Source organism: Nipponia nippon, unplaced genomic scaffold (assembly GCF_047370975.1).
Source record: "Nipponia nippon isolate SJK-2023a ecotype South Korea unplaced genomic scaffold, ASM4737097v1 scaffold_1, whole genome shotgun sequence".
Classification (NCBI taxonomy): domain Eukaryota; kingdom Metazoa; phylum Chordata; class Aves; order Pelecaniformes; family Threskiornithidae; genus Nipponia; species Nipponia nippon.
Genome location: NW_028262290.1, coordinates 37,264,361 through 37,284,851, shown reverse-complemented (window position 1 = coordinate 37,284,851; position 20,491 = coordinate 37,264,361). Strand labels below are relative to the sequence as shown.

Sequence of the window (20,491 nt, the reverse complement as noted above, 5' to 3'; positions counted from 1 at the left end):
CTTTTCTTGCCGTAGATCATTAGAGCTTCCTCATTATTTGAGAATTAGAGAGAACAGGTCTATGGCTATGTGTAGGTTACTTTAGCTTGAGACGAGTGCTGGTTTAATTCTGTACGCCCACTGAGAGCACCTGTAGTAGGGTACAGTGCAGCAATATGTCTTATCTCTTCTGTGGTTTCTATAGCTTCCTACAAATGGGCTAAACATGGGAGTACAGTGACCTGTGAGAAGAATGGACTGGACTGAACCAACTGTTTCTACCATGCTGAGATATTTGTCATCGACTTCATTTAGCTCCAATTAAGGTCCTTCCCTTTGTACTGCTCAAATATATGAGAAAATCAGGACCCAAATTCTGGAATGTAATAATAGGAGGACAATACTAACAACTTCTGGTTCCCTCTTTCTCTGTCAGTACAGTCTTATTCCTTTGCTAGTAACTGGCATTTAGTTCAAACTATTTGGCAAAACATTCTCCCTTGCCTTAAGTCTCTTAGACAAAAGTAAGCGCTTTTTCATGAATCATAAGAAATGAGACTGAGAATGGACATAATTTGAACTAGAATAAAACCCCCAAACTTCTAAGTTTTTTTTTTAGAAACTGGTATCTAACCTTCAGTGCTGATAATTTCACCAGTCATCTTCAAGTGATAGATAGATAGAGTTATCACAGCCCAGGTCAGTAATTTTAATAAAAGCTAAAGTTCTCCACCCAGACATCTAGGATGTAAAGATGGGGGATTCTTTCAAGCTATCACACCAAGTTGGTTTTTACAACTTATGATCAAAAAACCAAAAAATCCCCCCCAAACCAACCAAACAAGAAAATACCAACCTCCCAAAAAAGCAGAGAGAGAAAGGGAAATAAAAAGGAGGCGTTAATCGTCTTGGAGTATAAATTGGTTTGTAGACTGGAATATAGCTGTAAGAAACAGAGAGCTTACTGTTTTCTGTATAGATGTTTCACACACGATGAGCGAAATGCAGATGGATAACAGCTTTAAGAGGTTTTTCAAATGGGAAAGTAGCTACAGAACAATGTTATTCCCATAGCTGCTCTTGGACTACAGTGCAAGTTAAGCAGCATATTAAGTCATCTAAATAAAGGGGTGACATCATTCACAAGGTGGAACAAAACAAGGTTTATAGATACAGAAAAAAGGCTACAAACCCCCCCTGTATTTGGAAGGTTTGCGTTTTGCTATTTAGTCTGGAAAATTAGCAAAGACACTTTTGGTACAACTGATCTGGATTTAGATCATTTGAGCAAAATTATTATAATAATAATTCCTTCTCCATCTAAGGGCACAATTAGTCTGACTTGGAGAACAGACTGACTCATTCAATAACAAGATTTTGTGAGTCCTTTCTCACATATAGGCAAAACAAATGAATTTCAGGTTTGGCCAATGAATCATAAGACATCCTCACACATAGGCAAAACTCATATGGGTTAAATAAAGATCTAAATGACAATTTGTAAAAGCCAAACACCACTTCCATATTTTCTCAGGTATTGTGCCTTGCACATTGAGCATTTTGCAAGAATGTAATCAGGCATAAGGTGTAAGATAATATTAATGTACTATTGAATGAATTTTAGGGGGTTTTCTTTTTTCTTTTTTTTTTTTTTTTTTTTTTTTTTTTTTTGTAAGGACCACCCATTAGCCTTGTATGCCCACTGCCATGCTCAAAAGTTAAATCTTGTTCTTGTGGAGTCTTGCCAATGCATTCCTGGAAGTAAGAAGCTTTTTGTTTTTAATAGCGCAAGGGCTGCATTCATTCTTCTTAACATCAATAGAATACAAAAAAGGGGTTGCATGTGATTAAAAAAGAAATGGGATTATAGAAAACATACTGTGCCACAAGCTTGAAGGCTTCTGAACAAGAATGTTGGGAAGGAGCACTAGTCGCATACAAATGTAGGTCTGAGATGCGATATTTTACTTAATATTTTAAGATTGGCTAGAGAAAAAGCATGATGTCCTAATGCCTTTTAACATATTAGAGGAATCAAATATATAGGTATAAATAAACAAAGTACATCTGTACATTAAAAAAATAAATATGGCTTTTCTAACTGTCACCATCGGGACATGGAGTACAGTTCAAGTGTAGTAACTTGTGTGCTTGAGCTGCTAATGTAGAATAAATGAGATGCTCTGTGCATGCTACAATTTATAGATGCTCTCTGAAAACTTAGTTTGGAAAAAATACACAAAAATTCTTATGTCGGTTTGCCTTGCCTGTGAAATCTTCATTGTTGCCCTACTTATCATCTCTATCCCTGACTCCTTTAAGATGTCTTGTCCTCCAAATAATCTTCAAGTTAACTTGCTTATTTACCAAGGCCAGCTAACTTTTCTTTAGCCATCTAGATTTTTGCAATATTTTAGTAAGTTTGGTTTTCTACAGTGTGGTCTCCACCACTTCCATGTGTACTTGGGCCATAGTCATATAAACTACACAGTACTATGTGAAATTTAAGAATCACATGTAGATTCCCTGAAATACACCACTGGACTTTAAGCAGATCTTCATGACATGGAGCCATGAGGACCATGAACGTGTGGGGCAGGAGACAAGAGAATTGAAGGAACCAGCTATAATTTGTCATAAATTGAAGAATAATGGTGGAAAGACTAGGAACAGTTGTCTGAATTGGCCATGATACATCTCTCTAGAAAAGAACAGGAGTTAATTGTTTGGTCAGGGAATTCTCTGGTGTTAATCTAGCTTTGACCATTTCAGATTCTTACAGAATAAGAGTTTGTGTGGAGATGCTTTATCTGAGTATCACAAAGCTATAACAATACTAATGAGATGAGGTCATTAAGAAGCATTTGGTGGAAAATTTGATAATAAGCTGTACAGAAAATAGTGTCTGAAGCTTGACAAGTAGATCTTATTTAACTATCAAAAGCAGAAAAACTGATGACTGTAAACAGAGAAAAAACTGCTGTTAAAGAAGCCGTGTTACTGTATGTACTGTCCACAGACAACACTACTGAAACTTCAGACAACAAAGAGAAAAATTAGTGACATTAATTACCCCTGTGAGGAAGATCATAAATACCAACAAAAGACTACATTTAAAAAGCAGTTAAAGATGGTGGGCTCCTGGAACGTTTCCTCAAGTGAAGGAAGGAAGCCTACTGAGCTTCCTCAACTTCAGCTGTGCACTAGATCCCTTCCTTACTGTTTATGACTAGTCTGCTCTCATCATCCTTGTGTTCCCTGCACAGAAACCACTGGGATGCCTGACTTGTCTTTTGAAATGAGATGGGTTCTTCTATCTTGTCCAGGCATGTAATCCCAGACTAACGCCACAGCTGAGGACAGGAAGGAGTCAGGGAATGGGTGCTGCACCATGCAATATTGTGATAGAGTCTGATCGGGTAGTGTGAAGAAGAGGGGCACCCTCTGACATCCCATACAGATGCCATAGATCCTGGAAGAAGGGAGGATGCAGAGTTTGCTGCTGGTGTGGTTTTTAACAGGTGGTCTAGGTTTATGTTCTGCCAAATTAGACCAAGCCATCACTGTAGATGCTTCTGGTCTGTTTTCAGCGGACTACTATTCAAGTCTGAGTGTGAAATCTTCTTTCCCAGGCTGAGCTGTTTTGGTGTGAGTCACTCTAAAGGGAGTAGTACCTTGAAAATACATGCACGACTAAAAGACATTAAAACTCCATGAACTGTTTTCCCCTTACCCTGAGCAAATGTAACAGTATGTGGTGTCTGAGTGAGATGATAAAAGGCTATGCCTACATTGAAATCTGGCAGAGAGATTTCTGCTTGTGCAAAAATTCCTTAGCTGCTACATAAATTGTCAAGACTATTCAGTGATAGCATCTGCAGATCCTAATTTAAAGGTGGTTGAGGTATTTATAGGTGGTCCAGGTATGTTTACATGAACTATAATCATCCCTTTAACTGCAGTGTTAATATAAACCAAGAAGTGATGCAACTAGATAGAAGAGAATTTCATCACTGGGAATATAAAATTATATGTTCCTAACAGAGTTAGGAGTAGAGCACTGTGTATGTGACATCAAAGCATGTCTTTAAATCCCTGGTTTTCTTTATAGACTTTAACTTCCTTCCTAATTTAATGTTTTGTGGGGATTAACATACAAATGGTAGATCCTGGAATGCATATGACTAGAAATTGGGATATGAGGAGAATAAATTGTAATTTCTGATATCAAAATCATGGCATAACATGATATATCTATTTGGAAAACCTAGCGTTATGTTTCCTCATAGACCTGACCCATAGTTTTGATTCCTCTTTTTCCTAGCTTTCTTTGCTACTTCCTGAAGGTCTGTGTAAATAAATGCATAGTAAGTATTCTGTCAGAGTGGAAGGTCATCCAGATGACTTGCATCTGAATCTTTTGTTATGTTCCCCACTAAGTTCCAGTTTTTCTGGCTTTTATTGGCTGCTTGATTTTGAATCATTATGACCCCTTTTTCCCTGCTAGCTTTATTCTCCATGCTGAATTTTAAGTAAATTTTTCCTTTTGTACATTTAAATGGATTTTGATCTGTCTAGAGTGCAACCTTTTACACAGAAATGTAAAAAAGAACCCCCTAGGATTTGGACTTTGCTTATTTGTGGGCTTTATAAAAGTTTTTAGTCTTTTTCCATGTGCAAATACCTTTGAAACATGTAATCTTTTAAAGGAAAGAGCTAATTTCTATCTAATCATGCAGCAGAAAGGTAGGAAACAGGATGATATTGTGGAATAAAATTTATATTTCTAATTAATCAATAATATACAGATGTGTCAGAAAGAATAATCTCTCAAATCCTCCATATAATCCCTGGTTTGGCTCTGTACACTGTGATGTAATACTTGGGAATGGATACAGGTATACGTATGGTTTGGTACATGTATTTGCGTAAAGAATAGTTTTTGTGTGTCTGCCCAGTAGTGGTAAAGCCAGCTTAGTGACTCAGTTTCTGGCAGAAACTTCTGGTTTGTTAATATTTCTGAAATTTGGGAACAAATGACTTCAAAGTACCAAGGGAAAAAATGTTTCCAAACTAAAGCGGTTGGTACAGAAATAATTTGGGGGGAAAAATTCTCTGATTGGAGTTCGTGCACAAAATGTTAGGAAGTTTATGTCTTCAAATGTTACCAAACCTTTTGATTATATATACGTATTTTTTTCTTTCCTGTCTTGCATTTCGTATTAGCTTTCTGTCTGTGTACTATTTCTAAGTGGCTATTCTTACAGAGGAGAAAGTACTAAACATTCCAGATGACTCGTGTCACTATTTTTCATTCTTTTTTTCCTTTATTTTCTTTTTTGTAACTTTAGTTTTATTGGACGTCTTGTTTCAAAGAGCTTGAATTTTCCTCATGTTTGTGCTAGCTTCACAGATTTTGTCCTAAACAAACTGTTTTATTTGCATCTTTTTCCTTTGAAGAGTGGCAAACAAGCAAATGAAACTCTGTATAGTAGTGCTTTATAACTTTTATAAATCTGCTTTCACTTTGGAAAATTGTGGAGAAGACCCATATTTTTCATTTTGCTACTTAGAACTTCTTATGAGGTAGAAAAATGAAAAGAGTTACAAGAAAAGAAAGAGTTTGGGCAAAAAAAAATTAATCAAAACATTTTAATTTAGCTTTTTGGCCGAGTTGAAACTGGACAGCGATTAATTTGCCCAGCTTTGATGTGTAAATAACCACAATAGCATCTTCATTGTCTTCTCTTAATTTTTTAAGTGCTAAACACAGCTAAAATAAACCACTTTATCTTTCCTTTCCTGGAGTGTTGTACAAGTTTGGTATCTTACTTGTTCTTTCAAAAAAATAGGAAAACACCAAAGAAAAAATAATTCAGAAATTTTTTTTACTGGTCCTAGTGGTTATCAGAGACAGTGAACATCATAAATTCATTTTTAAAAACTAGTAGGTTGATTTGCTAAGTTGTCGGAGTAACACACTGACTTGCCTTATCTTTCACTGACTCATGTTTCTTTTGAACATCTTACTATAGGCAAAATAAAGAATATCTGTGTGATTTCAAATGATTTTTTTAAATCATGGATCTAAGTTTGACCTCTAAAATGCACAAGAGGTGCATTATCATTTTTAATCCCAAACCTTAATTAGTTTTATGGCAAGCTCCCAATGAATGTGTGTTTTAAAATGATGGCCAAGGTCTCTCTATTTTCAAAATAACTGTGTCTTGGGAAGGGAACAATATAAGACAGGAGATTTATATCAAGTGCTCAGACAGAAATCCCAGGAGGATCAGGCTTCTTTCCTCCCTCTTTTTTTACCACAATTTCCCACTGGATAAATCCACCAAGCAATAATTTCAGACCTATCAGAAGTTCCACAAAATACTGTTATAATAAAAACATCGTCTGTTATCAAAAATTATGTAAACTGTGAAGAAACCAGTATTTTCAGATTAAGCATATATGTCTTTAAAAGGAACAGTGTGTGTCTGTGTCCTTGCATTACGCAGTATTTTCAGAGACGAAGCATTTCCCTCTGAGTTTGATTTAACAGCTATTTTATTTCCTTAAAGCCTGCATGTGTGGGGTAGACTTGTTTTTGGCATAAAACTGTTAATCAGCATAAGAGAAATGGAAGAACTCTGTTTGAAGAAAGATAAGTGTTTGCATGTTAGTGAAAATAGACTTCTACTTGAAACGTGTACACTAGGTACATAAAATTTGCATGTGAATTGCATCTCATACATACATACTAAGATATTGTTCTAATGATAGGACTGGTTTTGGAAATGTGCCACTTAGTGAGCCAAGTTCATCTGGAGATAGCCCTACTGTAACTTTACTGACAGGGAATTAGGATCTGGTTTTGGTTATGAAGGAAGTATAAGTTGCTGTATAAGATGCTGTGAATTAATGATGTGTCACTAGAACATCTTTTCTAAGAACTATTGTTCAGTGGTAGCTATATTTTTTTTTATCTCAGGCTGGTTGTAAAAAGATAGAACTGGTATTAGGAGGTTGGTACACGTGTAAACGTTTAAAAATGCTGTTGCGAAATTCTAAGAAGAGTAGACTTAAAGGGTTTTTTAGTTCTTTTAAATGTACCAGCCTTGATTTGTAATAATGAAAGCAGTAGGAGCATATTTGAAAATGAAATTAATATTACTTTGTCCAGACCTGAAAATTGTTGTAGTCTTTCAATTTCATAGAGGGTAGCATCCTTTTCATCCTGTCCTTCATTTGTAGATCTTGTCAAGACATCTCTTTCTCTTTTGCCCTACAAAACACGTTCAACCCCCTCAATAATTTAAAAAGACAAGTGCTTTCTCAAGCCTTTCCCCCTTCTTTTCCCTTGCTCTCTTTGATGTGTGCTTTGCAAGCTAATTCTTTATTGCAGTGTTTATAGATTCTTTCTGTTTGGTGCTACACTGTGATGTATATCAGCAATAGCAGTTGCTTCTGGATGCAAACGATATAGGGAGGAAGCCAGGAGATCATGAGCTTGGGGAAGCTTGTTGGTCATAATTTGAGGCTCTGGATACCAGTTTAATATAGCTCTTAAAGACACACATGCACACACACACACATAACCCTTTCACAAGTCCTAGAAAAAATGGTTCACAGGGGAAGAAAGAGTGTTAAGTCTGAAAAGGCTGACAAAGACTGTAATTTTTCTCCTGTGAGATAATGGTTTGAAGCCAGCAGCAGATAAAAGATTGCCATAATAATGGCTTAATTCCCCATCTTGTAAAAGGATTAGATAATTCAGTCTCTTTATGGATTCCTTACTCTGGGAAATATATTTCCACTTTTGGTTCTCCTCAGAAATAGCTGCAGAGTGTACTTATTTAAATGCACAAAGACCTGCATTCAGACATTTTGAAAAGGCAAGCAGCACACAGAAAAGATTATTTTGCAGGCTGTGTCAATGTGTAAGTTTTACTCAGCAAGTGGATATTCTAGTTTTACCAGCTGAAAACATTATGGCTGTGAATTACGTATTGGTGACATGGAAAGTTTCCACAAAAATCTTCAAGAGTGGCTGGGAAATAATGCTTTTAATTTGCAGAAAGAGAATGGACTTCAACCAAAATCCATTTTTAACTACGGTTTTTATGAATTTTCAGATAATTTCCTGTGTTGCAGTGTACAAGCACCGAGAAATAGTGTCCTTAAGACAGTGAGTGCAAAAGTAAGAAACAGACTGTGATCCGAATAGTATCAGTGAAAATGAGAGTTTTTTAGAATAACTGTACCTTAGATCAGGGTGAAACTCAAAGAATACGAATGCTGTATATCTCACATAAATAGAATTGATGGTAGTTACAACCTACTCCAGCCGGAGAGCTTTGTGCCACTTCTTTACAATGGATTTAAAGGAATTATAAATGTCTGTTGAGGAGCATGCTGAATATGTCACTAAATTTATATCCCTACATGTTATTCATAAATTTTGTTAAATATCTGTATTTATTCATGTAGTCTTATAGTTTAATTTTGGAAACATCTACCTTCCTGAATAATGTTCTGCAAGATAATCCAATAGTCCTCATACTTTATTTCCCTTCAATGCAGATGCCTCCTGTATTTTAGTCTACGGTGAAAACAGAAGCTATGACACTGATTTTTTAATGTAACAAGGTGACATGCTGCAGAGCTTTCCCATTATTACTTCAGACTTGAGAGGTGCCAGCCACCCTCATTGCCCACTGAATTCACAATCATCTGTTGTTTGCCCCCATAGATCTAAGACATTTTTCTTCTATAGTTTATTGATCTGAAATTTGTATAAACTTCTTTTAAAATCTAATCTTCATTAGGAAGCTAGGGTATATAGCTAAAGCAGATGGAGAGTTTTACCAGCAAAAAGAGTACTTTTGCCTGCATATTGTTTAATAATAATTATTATTTAATATAATTTTACCATTATATTAACTGGTGTAGTCTATACCAGAAAAATGACATCTTTTTCTCTCTGTACCTGTGAATACACTAAGAATTTTGCTGGCATAGTTTTAACATTTTCATTTTTGTAAAAGACATTAGTAGAACAAACGGAATAGGTCAGAAATTCCTGGCTTTATATTTAGATGCTGGAGAAGCTTTGGATTTTACACCAGTATAAAGGAGTGCAGAACTTGTGGAGACAGTAAGTCAAGGTCCATGAGATCAGAATTTGGATCAGTATGTTTGAGAACAAAGAATGAAATAAACTCACCATATTATAGGCAAGTCAGGGCAAATGATTATAAAGCTTGGAGTACTGTTACTGGTATGGTGTTGAGGTTGCTAGGGAAAGGTGCAAGAAAACATTCAATATAACCTAAAAGCATGTGGGGGCTTTCAGGACTTTTGTTGTCTGATCTCTGTTGCTATAACTTCCTGGGAGTTATGTATTTGTTCTAGGGAAATTATAATTCAATATTACAGTGATATCAGAGAGAGATGTTAGATGTAGATGTAATGTTTTACATTACATAAAGGAAGCAGATGATTTGAAAGAAAAAAAAAAAAATGGAAGTCCAGTAAGTCCAATTTATCCTTTTCCTCATCTCTGACTGAAATTCCCTTTGGTTGCCAAAGAAACATGTTATATTTTTAATAAGTTTTTTTTTTAATAAGTTCACGTTATTCATTAGTCTTACAAAATGTATATTATAGTTTTTGATCCAAATTAATAACCACTTCATAAAGAAACTAACTGTAAATCGCTGAAGCATTTGTTAGGATTTTTTCAAGAGCATAGTTAACCTACTTTGAAATAATTTAAGCAAAATCAGTGATTCAACAAGCCAAAATCTCCTTAATTAAGATTCTAATACAAGCATGACACTACCTCTGTTTTTCAGAGTTGAGAACCTTTCATTGTGGTTGTAGCCTTAAAAATGTACACTGATCTTCGGTGAACATGAAAACAGCTTTACTGCTCTTTTTGCTGAAAGATTTAAGGATTCTTTGCTGAACTTTCCCCTACTTCTCACCACGTTTATCTCAAAGAAGTCAGCTGAGTCTTCAGCAAAGCAGATCAGGAATTTTCCAATGAAATGTGTGTTCTTTAGGAAATAATGATTCACAGAAACCAAAATGTTTTACAGAAATTATCCAGATTCAGCAAAATTTAGCTGACACAGGGCAAAGCAGAAAGAATGGCTGGAGCTGCAATTCTCAGACATGTAATTTCCCACTTCCTCCTCGGGGAGTGCCCTTTACTGTCTTGGAGCCCCTGGAGGAATTTTTCTTTATTACTAAAAAGCCAGCAGAAGTATTTGTATTGTCTTGAAATAACAGGTTTTCAGGATTTCTTCTCAAGTAGAATTTCGAAGTTTCTGTTGTCGTTCACCTCTGGGGAACATCAGAATTTGAGCAAATTTATCCAGCTCTAGTTTGCTATGTTTAAAAAGAAAAAGTCCCATAGTCGTGTACCAGAATTTGAAGGCCAGTCACGTACACGGTAGTTATGTAACTCTTGCCTGTAGTTGTTTATTTGGGGATTAAAGGAGAGTTTGTCCAAAAAATGATAACATTCTTCTGTTTGGGTTTTTTTGGTTCCTATTTGAGAGGAATAGAATGGGAATTTGGTTATTTGAGTTAAGTGACGTATTTCTGGAAGACTATGTCAGAATAGTATTAATCTAAATATAATCCCAATTACTCTGTCTGTAAGTGAACAGTCACCCTCCTCTGAGGGTGAATCTCCTCTCCTGTTTAGTATCTGATTTGACACAAAAATTTCCTACAGCACAACCTCTACTATACACTAGCACAAGGCAATTTATAATGCACGTGCTTTGAATTAGTAGTCTACACAAAGAACAAATACTAAAAAGCATGTATCTCAATATTAGGTATCAGAAATATTTGCATTTCTCTGTTTTCAGGATACTTTATTCCTTCTCATTAGGCCCTGATGTTAGAAGGTACCTATGCTTGTGGTTAAGTGTTTTTAATTATATTTATGAATCTGAGGTAGTCCTTGGAAGTAATTTTTTTTCTTCTAATCCATTAATATTGCGAGAATGATGTTCACCAGTGAACTTTTTTTTTTTATTGTAGTATTCTGCTATAAGATGGAGTTTACTTTAATTTAATTTACTACTAATTTTAAGAATATCATAGGGTAACAGTGTTGACATAGAGGACAATCATAGTGTATGTCTACATTTAGTGCACTGTAGGAGTTCTAAGGTAGGAATTTGTCCTGCATCTGTACTTGCAGTCATGTACACATTCAAGTATAGACATGCCTATAGTTGCCCTCAAAGCAGAACTTTGTTTTACCTCTTAAAAATCCATTTTGCTCAAGTGTAAATGTTTCCACAATTTTCAAATCTGAAAATGCATGCCAACATTAAATTGTGGAGCAAAAAACCAATTTTAATTCAGCTTCCTCAACTGTTCCCTGCTGTTTTTTCCCCAAGACATAGTTTAATTCCAGTGTCCTGTTGTCTAGAAACTTTGCAGTTTTATGAGGGCTACTGCATTATTTTAGGGGTGGTACAAGGGGAGAAATTACAGCTCTTCTAGCATTACTCTCTCCTTCCATCCCCGCTATACCCACGCTTTATTAGGTACCCATGATAATTAGTCATTTTAGGATGCTGTTAGATGGATTTTGGATTCATTTAGGGAATTGTTTTGTAGGATCATTTTGTCTCTTTCTTTTTGGCTTCTAAGTGAGGCCATCAATCTAACATCTTTCTAAAGCAGCAATTACCATAACGTCAAGAAGCTGTCCTCTTAATAGCTCATGTAAATTGGATATTGATAGGTATCAGAGAGATTTGAAAACAAGACCGCTAGTTCTGTCACACAAAAAGAATAGGGAAGTGTAATGACATGCCATGTAGCTGATTACAATAAAGAAGAGCAATAAACTCAACTGGCCTTTAGATACTGTAACATTTATTTCCTCGTCAAATATGTTAAGTTTTGGGAAGGACTAACTTTCAGATAGTAGTGATGAGTTTCACCACACAGTCTGCTTAAGTAATATCAGTTTGATTAGGCAAAAAGATCACTAAGAGATATGTCCTAGTAAACTGTGTTAGAAAAAGTAGATGTCATTTCAAAGATTTGCGTATTGCAGAGAACAGACCTTCCTTATGTAAGGGTCCTTTCTTGTGTCTACCTCTATATAGCTGTAATTAGATAAAATTATGTAGATAGCTCCAACTGTAATATTGTTGGCATAATTAAGTAGCATGTGTTACAGTATCAAAAGGACTTACTGGTAAATTTCAGACACTAAAAGGGAAATGCTCTTAGTTTTTCAAAGTCATCTAATGGGGAATATGTTGCTGCTATGAAAACCTCATTGTTGACTTTAAAATGCCTTACAGCATGTATTCGTTCATACTACTTATTCATTCCTTCTTTAGTACTAACAGAATACTCTTTGCTTTATGCAAATACATGGAAGAATCTGACTCTATAATGTGATTCAAACAGACAGTACAATCTAGAAACAAATGATATGCTGGATGACTGTTCAAGCTCAAAGCAAAGCTGATCTTGCAGAATGACTGCTCATACTGTGCCAGTTCATTTCCAGCTGCTACGTAATGCTAGAAGAAAGATCAAGATGCACTTAGTGTTTTCTCCTTATAGTAATGATTGTATTGCCACAGGGGTGTTATTGTGGCTTTGAAAACAGGGTGGGAGGATGAGGAGGTTGCTATGAAGGGAAATAAAGTTAGTTCGTGAGGCATTTCCTCATTAAGTTGTGCCATCAGAAAAGTTCAAGAGTCTTTCTTTGAGTGCTAGAATGGGTTCTTCTGAAAGGTCAGGCACAAGAGAAGCTTGGGACTTTGTAGCACTTGATCAGTCTCTTCCAGCTGGACTCCACCAAACAGCCACTCAACAGAGCTCATCTACCAGGCAGAAAATGCAGGGCTGCGCTGAATCCTTAGCCCATCGCCTTGGTGTACAATGTCCCTGTCACTAAAGTCATGTTGCAGATACTTACATGCTGCATATTTAATCCCTGTAAAATTCCCCTGGAACAGTCTGTCATCTTGAAAATGGAAATAAGTTGAAACATTTATGGCCATTAGTCTGCTTTATTTCACTTTTTTTTTGCAACAAATGGAACTAGAGTAGGCACTAGTATCTGATACTTCTCTAGGGTATTGCTTCTTGTGCTGCCCGCAGGATGAAATCAATGAGTCAGTGAGTTGTCTTCCACCTCTGTAATCATAGGGATTTACAAGTGTTTCATTAAGGCTGTTGGTAATTGTGATACCACAGAACAATGTGTTCTGAGGTGTTGTTGAGCACTCAGACTTGCCAGGGAAATATTGAAGATGTTCAAAAAGAGGTTGTCGTATTAGTCAGAATGGGGTTTTATGTAGGTTATTTCACACAGCCTCATTGGTCAAAGGTTACGCAACGTAAATCACGGAGTTAACCTCATTTTCATTTCAGTTTAGCAGCTGGGATTCAAATAATAGTTTCATCTTAGTACTTTTTCATCTGGTGAAATAGGTGACTTCTATTGAAATATCAAAGTGTAATATCCTCATCTTGATGACATGCCCTGTTCTCCAACAATCTATGTTTTAAGAAAGAAAAACATCCTAAATGCTCAAGTTCAGCAATGCGCTTAACATGGGCATGATATTAAACCAAAGAGTAATCTATTTAGATAAATATGTTACTGAATCAAAACTGCAACATTTGTTTTGTATCACCTTTGTGCATGCTGAAGTAATTTTTCATTTTTCTAGTGAAAATTTAAGACGGCTGAATTTTTAGACAAAAAAAAAAAAAAAGTAGGTTTTTTTTTTTTAGGTAGGTTACTCCCACTTCCAAATACTGAACCATCACTAATAGAAAAATTAACACAGTAGATCAAGGTAACTTACATGGAAATAATATAAAATCTTTGATAAGGTGATAAATCTTAAACATTTGTAGAAAACATTGCTTTGTCAGATATCCTAATCTGAATATCTGTCAGATATTCCTAATCTGAATCCTAAAGGAATCAACATGTTTTCTTTTTACTGATTTTAGTCACTGCCATTTCTTATATAATACTGTGTGTGCTTATAGATAGTTCAGGTGTGTGAAAAGACCTTTTCAAAGTAGTGGATAAAAAAAAAAATCTATAATTTCCATCTTAACTCTGTTTTTCCTATTTACTGTTTCCTTCCTCTGATGAGTCAGTGTAGGATTTTATTATGCTGTGACTCATTCAAGGACTATAGATGAAATTGTTTTGTCCTCTTTTTGCATACTCTTGTTGTATCATATTTTCTAAATCATACTGGCAGTATGACTGTGTTTCACACACTCACAAGCTTGTTTGTAGTGACAGACCCAGTATAATGCTGCTGCACCCATCCTGTAGAACTTACTCAGAATTCCTTTGGTCCGGAAGTCCTTGGCAGTTTTCTTGGAACAAGTCCTACAGAATGCATTTTTGGGTCAGAGGAAATTGAAATATTTGCCTGGAGGTGGTTTGCCTTTGTAGCTCTTGAAGGTCCAATATGCAGCTGGTTGAATGTAACTGAAATGGCCTCTAAGAAAGAGATCACACTATAAACAGAATGTATATAGAAAAAAATGTTGGCTATCAGGTATGAAGTTTAGACTCCCATTACAATATTAATAGCTGAAATAATGTTTTGGTTAATAACTGTAATAGTCCATAAAGTACTAGTAAGATGGTAATTCTTAGGTATCTTGGTTTTTTGTCTTTTTTTTTTTTTTTTTTAAGAGTACATATTGAAAATAACAGCTCAGATTTTCCAAGGTAGCCACCAGTTTGGAAAAGCTCAACTTTTTTTAGGTTGCTTTGCAAACAAGGATGAGACTCTCATATACATTGCTCTTTTTATAGTCGCCTTATTACCTTTTTTTGCTAAAGGAATTTCTATCTGGTGTCTGGCAATAACGAATCAAGTCTACCTTGGAGTTTACACTTCTGCGTGCAACTAGTCTGCAAGAAAAAGAGTTGGAGATGAAATTGCTTTTGTAGTACCAGGGACCAGATAAGTGGATCTCATAACTTAGGCCTTCCAACATTAATGATGCTTGCAGCGTGGTGCAACACACTTTTCTTGGAAGACAGTCAGCAAGAATAAACCAGAGAAGAAAGTAGCATAAACAAGGACAGATTAGAAAATACATCTCTGTATAATGAGCTTCTGAAGCATTCAGAAGCTCTTCTAGATGTATGCTTCTTTCTAATCTATTGCTTAAGAATTTTTAAGTGTTTTCATTTTACTGTGGAAGTGTCTTATGAATAGTATTACTATTGAAGAAGAAATCAGAATAGTCCAAGTAACAGAATTCTTTTGGTGAGCAATAGTGTTTGTGACTTCTTTTGTTGCTTGAGTCACATGAGAATCTATTGCAATACGAATCCACATGTAAGAAATACATAAATAAGTTGAAAATCAGATGTGAAAATGAGGTCCAGATATGTCAAACATCTTATTCACCCATCCACCCATCCATCCACCCACTCAGTTCACCCAGCCGTTTCCTCCTACAAAGAGAAATCATATGAAATGGCTTTTCTGACATTGAAAAGATTTTTTTTTCATGTTTTTCATGAGGCAGTGGGCCACTTAAATATATATAATTTCTAGCATAAGATGAGAATAATTTCAGTTCTTCATGTGTGGTTTGGATTTATGAAAATATAACTGCAATATAAGCAGAGAAAGTTGGAGTAATTTTCCTTTTAATTAAGCACAAATGAACTATCAGCATGACCATAGAGAAGAGTACATCACTTCTCATTCCTGCGATTCCATGCATATCCTTATAAGCTTTAATACATGCTTGCAGTAAACATGCATATGTATGTAATGAAGGAGGACAGGTGATTTTAATGCAAAGGGCAATGATGCGATTTTTGAGACTTCCTTTTTCGCGTGGTTATTTCATTTGCAATTTGTTTTCTCCCTATTCAAATATATTTATGATAATGGTACAGAGTTATTTGCTTCTGTTTGACTGTCATCTTTAGAAGAGCCTGTTTGACAAGCCAGGCTTTTGAAGAATTGGTAACTAGAGCATTACAAACGAGGTATAGAGCTATAAAGGATTGATAGAAGTCATTTTCAAAATTAGGTTTACGGCTTCTAAGTTTTATGCTTTTGTTGCCTTGAGGAGTTTTGTGTTCTGTGGAACTGGATCCTCAGGTAAGAGTCATTATGAATTTACATTGAGCTTTCTGTCATAAATAAACCGTCTCAGGGGCAATAAAAGGAGATAATGGGGGGGGGGGGCGGAATGGTTAGAGAAGGTACAAACAAATAGATGACTTAATATGGAAATATATTAGATAACTGTGAGAGTCATAAAATGTGAAATTCCGATAGGGCAGATATGGGGGTTCTGCTTGGTTTCAAAGGTTGATTCAAAGTTTAGTGTAAAACAGCTGCAGAGAGTGAGAAAACAGAGTGAAAGGAACTTTTTTTAAGAGATAAGTTATTTCTTTCCCCAAGGTTTTACTTCAATGCATTTTTATGATTCCTGGGCTTTGCAAAATTGAATTGCATTTTTCTTATTCTTTTCATGTCTGAGTAAATTCAAGGTAAGATAACCTTTATGTAAATGGCAGTTATATTGTGTTAAGAGATACAAACCATTTCTTCAGAGCAGAATGTGTACTCAGGATTCATGAGAGCCTAAAGAAGGATGGTGGGACTCTTGGGATGCTCATTTAAAAGAACAGATACAAGGGCTATTTTTGTAAATCGCTGTCAAGGCATTGCAGTCAGCTGATGCAGGAGGAAAGCCTGAAGATGAAGCCTGCCATAATTACTGTACTTTTTCTTTCAAAAAGTAACAAAGGAGGAGGAAATATTCTTGTATGTATTTCCCTGTGGTGGGTTAAGCTTGGCTAAGGGCCAGCCCCCCACCCAGCCGCTCGCTCACGTACTGCCCTCAGCAGGATGACAGGAGAAAATAGGATGAAAAAGCTTGTGGGTCGAGATAAAGACAGGGAAATTGCTTACCAGTTACTATCGTGGGCAAAACAGACTTGGGGAAAATTAGTTTAGTTTATTGCCAATTAAAATAGGTGTAGGTAATGAGAAACAAAAAGACAAACATTAAAAGCACACCTTACCTCCCCCCTTTCCCAGGGCCAACTTCAGCCCTTCACTCCAGACTCGTCTCCCCACCCCCTGAGCAGTGCAAGGGGGATGGGTTGTGGTCAGTCCATAGCAGCTCCTCTCTGCCCCTCCTTCTCCCTCACACTTTTCACCTGCGTGGGCTCTCCCCAAGGCTGCAGTCCTTCAAAAAAATCTGCTCCATTGTGGGTTCTCCACAGGCCACAGTCCCTGCAGGACATATCCACCTGCTCTGGTGTGGGTCCTCCACAGGCTGCAGCAGGTATCAGCTCTGGTGTGCTCCTCACCATGGGCTACAGGGGAGTATCTGCTCTGGAGCATGGAGCATCTCCTCTTCTCACCTTGGTGTTCCCTCTGCTCTTTCCCACTCTTTCTGTTCCCTGCTCTTCTGCCTGTGTGGCATTGTTTGCTCTTCCTTAACTATGTTTTCTCCAAGGCGCCACCATTTTGGCTGAGGGGCTCAGCTGTGTCCTGCTGTGGGTCTTTTGGAGCCGGAGGGAACTGCCTGTGCCTGGCACAGGGCAGCCCCAGCCTCTCCTCACCAAGGCCACCCCTGCAGCCGTGCCACTGCCAACACCTTGACATGGACACCCAGTACAGTCCTGTTCAATTAAAATATTTTTGAATGTAGTGAAGGAAGCTTGCTTTCATAGGCACGTGATACCACCAAAACCCCACTGTTTTTAAAATAAGTCTTACAAAGTTACACAAGCTAGGATTCAGTTGACTGTTTTTTAGAGGCTAGTTTTGTTTACTAGATATTCTGGGATGATGTGATTGAACCATGGATGTTGGCTTTTCAGCAAAGCTACCCTTTAAATTAGGACAATGTTGTAAGTAGGGTATGTAGTCAGAGATAACACTTATGTGTCTTATCTATGGAATATGATTGCAAATGTTTTTGTTCCATTTTTCCACAATTCAGATTGCAAGGAGATAATTTGGCAGAAAGGCCAGAAGATGTCTCCATGGTATCTCAAACATCTGAGCCAGCAGTGTCAGAATCTGATGGTAAGTTATATAAAGATTTGCTGCTTATAAAAAAAAAACAAAACAAAAACAAACGCCAACATCTTGAATTTAAGAATAGAGGTTATGTCTGTAAAAGAAGATGGAACACTTCCAGAGTGTTCGTGGGCATTTGAACTCAATCATTTACACTTCAAATCTGTTAGAAGAGCCCCTAACGTGGTTTTTGTCATGGCCAATTAACACTCCAGAATAATTCCTAGGCATATTTTGGGAGTCGCCTTGGGCCAGGACTCATTCTTAGTAGACAGTTTGTATGTTAGCACACTATTTTGGATGTAAAATAGCTTAATAGCATAGACATGGGTTGTTCATTGCCAGTTGGCCTCTGTGCCAAAGAATGGTCTTTGAAATATTTAATTTAATACTACAAATGCATCCACAGGATTCAAATAATATACAGTAAAAATAAAAAGAGTTATAGAATTTCTCCCATTTTTAAACTAAGTACCAGAAATGCTTCTCTGATCTCTCCAAGCACCACTGACTAGAGTTAAAATACAATAAAAAGGAGTTTATACAATAGCTCTGAAGAACATTTTTTTCTCCTCACACAAACATAATCATACATTGTGCTAATCTGCAGTCAGGACACTTAGCCTTGTTTCAATTTCTGCTGAGGTTTTTGAACAGAATAACACCTGCAATCTAATGGAAAAGGCACTTCCTAAGGGATATCCTGCCAGAGAATGCCCTGCTTTCCTATGAAAGATGAAGTTGATGAAGGTTAACTTTATCTTAGCTGTCACTGGAGTGGAGCCAGAAAGGAACAGAGGTTTGGACAGAGAATCTGCAAAGAGAAATCTTTCAGTCCATTCCCTTACTGTTGGGCAGAACCAGCCGAGTCTATTAATTGGAGGATTTGATTTGCAGTTTAGTCTTCAGCAGCCACAAAGTTAGCTATGTTGATTAATTAATGCAAAACAAATCGGAACTGACTTTTGTTGTTTTTAATTATCCTACTAACTGTTTGCTATTTAGTGCTATTAGCTGTGCTATTAGGAATGACGGCACCCTGAGCTTTCCCTCATTTCTCTTGCCTTGTTTGTAAACCAGTGTATGTCAGCATTAGTAACTAGTATGTTTTTAAAGATAAAGTTTTTCAAGCTGGTTTTGTGAGAATGCATGGCTTCATGTAGTCATGCCATTTGTTTTTCCTTTCATCTAGCATTGATAACTTTATAAAAAAAATTAATAGGGGACTCAGAATCTCAAAATATGATGTTCTTACAAGCTTGGTGAAGATTGTCAGCAAGAGAGACCAAGACTGGTGACTGCACTCAAACCCTGTGAAAAGAAGGAGAAATTCTTCTGTAATAAGGGTAATCCCCAGGAAGGGAGGTGGTAGCGGCTTGTTTGGGATAGGTAAGGGCATATGCAAGCATGAGATTATTGCAGCAGAAACAAGTAGAGGGGTAAGATGTACATGTAGGAAAAAGTTCTTCAGTTCCTGAAACAATTTGTTTTGAACAGATCTCTGCCTTCCTTTTACCTTCCTGTGTACCCTGGTTCTTAGAGTGGAAATAGGCCCACTTTGCCATGCCATCTTCTGAAACTGTAGGCTTCAATAAAATAGTAAGCTGTTGCTAAGTGGCAGAGGCACCAGGATTAAAGAAAGTGGAACTGTCAGAAGGTGCTGGATGCTGTGTAATAATGAAGCTGGATCTTTCATGGTCCCAGAATATGGAGCACAAGAGTGCTATAGCCATTGTAACCTGGACCACTTTATATGCTTCTGGATACACTGTGGTCAAGATGGATATAGAGAAGATGGAGAACGCTTTCCGTAAAAAAACACCTCCAATAAAAATATAGGGAGTAAAAGTTAGATAGGTAGGTGGGGCAATGACATTCATGTTGTTATAAATACATCTATCTCATGTCTGTGAATACACATGAACCTGTTAGTCATATAGCTAGAAAATAGCAAAGCCCCTAGGGCAAAAGGACTGAGGTCAACAGTGAGGTACTGCCAAATTTCTGTCAAGAGGCACTCTCAGAAATGTTCAGTCTTTCAAAATATATATTTTTTCCTAACATGTTGGCTAGTAATACATTTTGATTTGAAAAAAAGCACAGCTGGATTTTACAAGTAGGCACAGACTAGAAACAGGCACAGACTCGGGCAACTGCCTATTCTATCAATCTTTCCTATAAATGCAGCACATTACTTGCTTTCTGTGCATCTGATATTTATTTCCAATAAATATTATGTATGAGAAGAAGATGACAAAACAGACTCCTAAAGATATTGTTAGAAAACCCTAAGTGACCAAGGCATCATGTTGCACTGAATTTTTAGTTATGTCCTGTTAAGAATGTATTATAACATGAAAAAGTGACTAACAGGCTTCACTTACCAGGTTTATTTGAATTTATTTTCTGCTTTT

General features: G+C 36.6%; 1 protein-coding gene across 3 annotated transcripts in view; it reads left to right on the top strand.

The window, feature by feature from the left end:
* Positions 1-20,491, top strand: part of CUNH8orf34 (chromosome unknown C8orf34 homolog) — a 173,896-nt gene that overhangs the window by 114,329 nt on the left and 39,076 nt on the right. For all 3 annotated transcript variants that reach the window (XM_087751811.1, XM_087751803.1, XM_087751796.1), the window contains exon 9: positions 17,998-18,083. In XM_087751811.1, the coding sequence (XP_087607937.1) occupies positions 17,998-18,083 (86 nt within the window). The remainder of the gene's footprint in view (positions 1-17,997; positions 18,084-20,491) is intronic.